Here is a 6,000-nt window from a genome sequence, read left to right on the forward strand (position 1 = left end):
TTTTCCCTTTACTGTGTATTGACATCTGATTGATTGATTTTTCTGTTGCTTATTGTCTGTCTATAAGCATATATCTCACATATATATATTTCTTTGCTAGTACAAGAGCAGAGATCTCCTATAAACATCAAAGTCCCACTCATTTTGCCGGGAATTTAAGGAACTACGTCTGCCGGCTTCCAGATGTCACAGCTGCTTCTACCACTATACCAAAATAATCTCCGAGAACTAAATTCCAGACCGCTGAAGGGTATCCCGTGGACAGCATGCCTGAAGTTAGAAAAGATTGACCATGCGATTGCTGCATATGTTACAGAAACCGAGGATAGAAGATCTGCAAAGCACAGCAAAATGAACACGCAACAACACAGACTCTGACGCAACAACACAGACTCTGACGCAACAACACAGACTGAGCTCGACGACATTCCCCTTACTTATTTACTAACCCCGGCTCTAATATTGTATGTCATTGCAACTATAAAAGGCTCTATAAAGCAAAAATACAAGAAGAAATCATTTAAAGGACTAAGCTGCTTGTCTGTGTCTTATTCCTCAATGCATGCATAGATTGAGAGGTGTACATGGAAATGGAATGGGAGGGGCTGCTAGGCATGGATTGTACACGTGGAATGAGAGATGTACATGGAATGGGAGGGGCTGCTAGGCATGGATTGTACACATGGAATGAGAGGTGTACATGGAATGGGAGGGGCTGCTAGGCATGGATTGTACACGTGGAATGAGAGATGTACATGGAATGGGAGGGGCTGCTAGGCATGGATTGTACACATGGAATGAGAGGTGTACATGGAATGGGAGGGGCTGCTGGGCATGGATTGTACACGTGGAATGAGAGGTGTACACAGAATGGAAGAGGCTGCTGGGCCTGGATTGTAGACGTGGAATGAGAGGTGTACATGGAATGGGAGGGGCTGCTAGGCATGGATTGTACATGTGGAATGAGAGGTGTACATGGAATAGGAGGGGCTGCTAGGCATGGATTGTACACGTGGAATGAGAGGTGTACACAGAATGGGAGGGGCTGCTGGGCCTGGATTGTACACGTAGAATGAGAGGTGTACACAGAATGGGAGGGGCTGCTGGGCCTGGATTGTACACGTGGAATGAGAGGTGTACATGGAATGGGAGGGGCTGCTAGGCATGGATTGTACATGTGGAAGGAGAGGTGTACATGGAATGGGAGGGGCTGCTAGGCATGGATTGTACATGTGGAAGGAGAGGTGTACACAGAATGGGAAGGGCTGCTGGGCATGGATTGTACATGTGGAAGGAGAAGTGTACATGGAATGGGAGGGGCTGCTAGGCATAGATTGTACACGTGGAATGAGAGGTGTACACAGAATGGGAGGGGCTGCTGGGCATGGATTGTACACGTGGGATGAGAGGTGTACACAGAATGGGAGGGGCTGCTGGGCCTGGATTGTACATGTGGAAGGAGAAGTGTACATGGAATGGGAGGGGCTGCTAGGCATAGATTGTACACGTGGAATGAGAGGTGTACACAGAATGGGAGGGGCTGCTGGGCATGGATTGTACACGTGGAATGAGAGGTGTACACAGAATGGGAGGGGCTGCTGGGCCTGGATTGTACATGTGGAATGAGAGGTGTACATGGAATGGGAGGGGCTGCTAGGCATGGATTGTGCACGTGGAATGAGAGGTGTACACAGAATGGGAGAGGCTGCTAGGCATGGATTGTACACGTGGAATGAGAGGTGTACACAGAATGGGAGGGGCTGCTGGGCATGGATTGTACATGTGGAATGAGAGGTGTACACGGAATGGGAGGGGCTGCTAGGCCTGGATTGTACACGTGGAATGAGAGGTGTACATGGAATGGGAGGGGCTGCTGGGCATGGATTGTACACGTGGAATGAGAGGTTAAGGAAAGGTGTGGGGGGGGGGGGAAGGCTGCGCATCCCTAAACACATGCTGCAATTTAATGGTTAATCGCACAGGCATACACCGCCTCTGCCAGACTGAAAATGCATGCCCTGCATCCTAGACAAGTGTTAACATTTATTAAACTAGGAGGAACTTTAGCTTCCAATATGGTTTGCATGCAAAGTATATTATACTAGACACTTGCGCCACGGTGAGGCAGACCTCCGGGCAAGTGACCTAACCTAAATTTAAAACCTTGGGAGCAGCTAAGCAAGAAAAATGTGTAACTTACATTTGGTAGAACAGCGAGGAGAACGCCAGCGCATACCACTAAGGCTGCATCTGAAATGGCCACCAGCTCAGTGTGCAGCACCTATATAGACTCTCTGCACACTTCACATTCAATTCAGATGTAAATCATATGCAAATCTGCTACTACTTATCATGCAAACAGGAAACTAAGGAGGAGGGGCTGGGAGCAGCTAACCTGACAGTTACATAGTTACAAAGTTAAGGAAAGGTGGGGGGAAAGGCTGCCTCCTCCTTAGTTTCCTGTTTGCATGATAAGTAGTAGCAGATTTGCATATGATTTGCATCTGAATTGAATGCGAAGTGTGCAGAAAGATTATTAGAGGTGCTGCACACTGAGCTGGTGGTCATTTCAGATGCAGCCTTAGTGGTATGCGCTGGCGTTCTCCTCACTGTAGAATGAGAGGTGTACATGGAATGGGAGGGGCTGCTAGGCATGGATTGTACACGTGTAATGAGAGGTGTACATGGAATGGGAGGGGCTGCTAGGCATGGATTGTACATGTGGAATGAGAGGTGTACACAGAATGGGAGGGGCTGCTGGGCATGGATTGTACATGTGGAATGAGAGGTGTACACAGAAGGGGAGGGGCTGCTAGGCATGGATTGTACACGTGGAATGAGAGGTGTACACAGAATGGGAGGGGCTGCGAGGCATGGATTATACATGTGGAATGAGGTGTACATGGAATGGGAGGGGCTGCGAGGCATGGATTATACACGTGGAATGAGAGGTGTACATGGAATGGGAGGGGCTGCTGGGCATGGATTGTACATGTGGAATGAGAGGTGTACACAAAATGGGAGGGGCTGCTGGGCATGGATTGTACATGTGGAATGAGAGGTGTACATGGAATGGGAGGGGCTGCTAGGCATGGATTGTACATGTGGAATGAGAAGTGTACACAGAATGGGAGGGGCTGCTGGGCATGGATTGTACATGTGGAATGAGAGGTGTACATGGAATGGGAGGGGCTGCTAGGCATGGATTGTACATGTGGAATGAGAAGTGTACACGGAATGGGAGGGGCTGCTAGGCATGGATTGTACACGTGGAATGAGAGGTGTACATGGAATGGGAGGGGCTGCTAGGCATGGATTGTACACGTGGAATGAGAGATGTACATGTAATGGGAGGGGCTGCTAGGCATGGATTGTACACGTGGAATGAGAGGTGTACACGGAATGGGAGGGGCTGCTAGGCATGGATTGTACACGTGGAATGAGAGGTGTACATGGAATAGGAAGGGCTGCTAGGCATGGATTGTACGCGTGGAATGAGAGGTGTACACAGAATGGGAGGGGCTGCTAGGCATGGATTGTACATGTGGAATGAGAGGTGTACATGGAATGGGAGGGGCTGCTAGGAATGGATTGTACTCATGGAATGAGAGGTGTACACAGAAGGGGAGGGGCTGCTAGGCATGGATTGTACACGTGGAATGAGAGGTGTACACAGAATGGGAGGGGCTGCGAGGCATGGATTATACATGTGGAATGAGGTGTACATGGAATGGCAGGGGCTGCGAGGCATGGATTATACACATGGAATGAGAGGTGTACATGGAATGGGAGGGGCTGCTGGGCATGGATTGTACATGTGGAATGAGAGGTGTACACAGAATGGGAGGGGCTGCTGGGCATGGATTGTACATGTGGAATGAGAGGTGTACATGGAATGGGAGGGGCTGCTAGGCATGGATTGTACACGTGGAATGAGAGGTGTACACAGAATGGGAGGGGCTGCGAGGCATGGATTATACATGTGGAATGAGGTGTACATGGAATGGGAGGGGCTGCGAGGCATGGATTATACACGTGGAATGAGAGGTGTACATGGAATGGGAGGGGCTGCTGGGCATGGATTGTACATGTGGAATGAGAGGTGTACACAAAATGGGAGGGGCTGCTGGGCATGGATTGTACATGTGGAATGAGAGGTGTACATGGAATGGGAGGGGCTGCTAGGCATGGATTGTACATGTGGAATGAGAAGTGTACACAGAATGGGAGGGGCTGCTGGGCATGGATTGTACATGTGGAATGAGAGGTGTACATGGAATGGGAGGGGCTGCTAGGCATGGATTGTACATGTGGAATGAGAAGTGTACACGGAATGGGAGGGGCTGCTAGGCATGGATTGTACACGTGGAATGAGAGGTGTACATGGAATGGGAGGGGCTGTTAGGCATGGATTGTACACGTGGAATGAGAGATGTACATGTAATGGGAGGGGCTGCTAGGCATGGATTGTACACGTGGAATGAGAGGTGTACACGGAATGGGAGGGGCTGCTAGGCATGGATTGTACACGTGGAATGAGAGGTGTACATGGAATAGGAAGGGCTGCTAGGCATGGATTGTACGCGTGGAATGAGAGGTGTACACAGAATGGGAGAGGCTGCTGGGCCTGGATTGTACAAGTAGAATGAGAGGTGTACAATGGAATTGGAGGGGCTGCTGTTCATGGATTGTACATGTGGAATGAGAGGTGTACACAGAATGGGAGGGGCTGCTAGGCATGGATTGTACACGTGGAATGAGAGGTGTACATGGAATGGGAGGGGCTGCTGCTGCTCCATGCTTTGTACAAACACTGCTGCTTCATGCTCAGTACACACACTGCTGCTCCATGCTCTGTACACACGGTGCTGCTCCATGCTCTGTACACACGCTGCTGCTCCATGCCCTGTACACACACTGCTGCTCCATGCTCTGTACACACACTGCTGCTCCATGCTCTGTACACACACTGCTGCTCCATGCTCTGTACAAACACTGCTGCTCCATGGTCTGCACACACATACTGCTGCTCCATGCTCTGCATACACGCTGTTGCTCCATGCTCTATATACACGCTGCTGCTCCATGCTCCAGAGCATGGAGCAGCAGTGGTGGGTGTACAGAGCATGGAGCAGCAGCGTGTGTACAGAGCATGGAGCAGCAGCGTGTGTACAGAGCATGGAGCAGCAGCGTGTGTACAGAGCATGGAGCAGCAGTGGGTGTACAGAGCATGGAGCAGCAGTGTGTAGAGAGCATGGAGCAGCAGCATGTGTACAGAGCATGAAGCAGCAGTGTGTGTACAGAGCATGAAGCAGCAGTGTGTACAGAGCATGGAGCAGCAATGTGTGTACAGAGCATGAAGCAGCAGTGTGTGTACAGAGCATGAAGCAGCAGTGTGTGTACACGGCATGGAGCAGCAGCGTGTGTACAGAGCATGGAGCAGCAGCGTGTGTACAGAGCATGGAGCAGCAGCGTGTGTACAGAGCATGGAGCAGCAGTGTGTGTACAGAGCATGGAGCAGCAGTGTGTGTACAGAGCATGGAGCAGCAGTGTGTGTACAGAGCATGGAGCAGCAGCGTGTACAGAGCATGGAGCAGCAGCATGTACACAGAGCATTTGTGCAGCAGTGTGTGTACAGAGCATGGAGCAGCAGCGTGTGTACAGAGCATGGAGCAGCAGTGTGTGTACAGAGCATGGAGCAGCAGTGTGTGTGCAGAGCATGGAGCAGCAGCATGTGTACAGAGCATGGAGCAGCGTGTATACAGAGCATGGAGCAGCAGCGTGTGTACAGAGTATGGAGCAGCAGTGTGTGTACAGAGCATGGAGCAGCAGTGTGTGTACAGAGCATGGAGCAGCAGGGTGTGTACAGAGCATGGAGCAGCAGCATGTGTACAGAGCATGGAGAAGCAGCATGTACACAGAGCATTTGAGCAGCAGTGTGTGTACAGAGCATGGAGCAGCAGTGTGTGTACAGAGCATGGAGCAGCAGCGTTTGTACAG

At 50.6% G+C, this 6,000-nt stretch overlaps 1 protein-coding gene across 4 annotated transcripts in view; it reads left to right on the plus strand.

Annotated features, from left to right (window-relative positions):
- Positions 1–520, plus strand: part of LOC137538746 (low choriolytic enzyme-like) — a 1,161,243-nt gene extending 1,160,723 nt beyond the window's left edge. For all 4 annotated transcript variants that reach the window (XM_068261057.1, XM_068261060.1, XM_068261059.1 and 1 more), the window contains one exon: positions 101–520. In XM_068261057.1, coding sequence (XP_068117158.1) covers positions 101–159 — 59 coding nt within the window. In that variant the 3' untranslated portion in view covers positions 160–520. The remainder of the gene's footprint in view (positions 1–100) is intronic.
- Positions 521–6,000: the final 5,480 nt, after the last annotated feature.

The sequence above is a fragment of the Hyperolius riggenbachi genome, chromosome 11 (genome assembly GCF_040937935.1).
Source record: "Hyperolius riggenbachi isolate aHypRig1 chromosome 11, aHypRig1.pri, whole genome shotgun sequence".
Lineage (NCBI taxonomy): Eukaryota > Metazoa > Chordata > Amphibia > Anura > Hyperoliidae > Hyperolius > Hyperolius riggenbachi.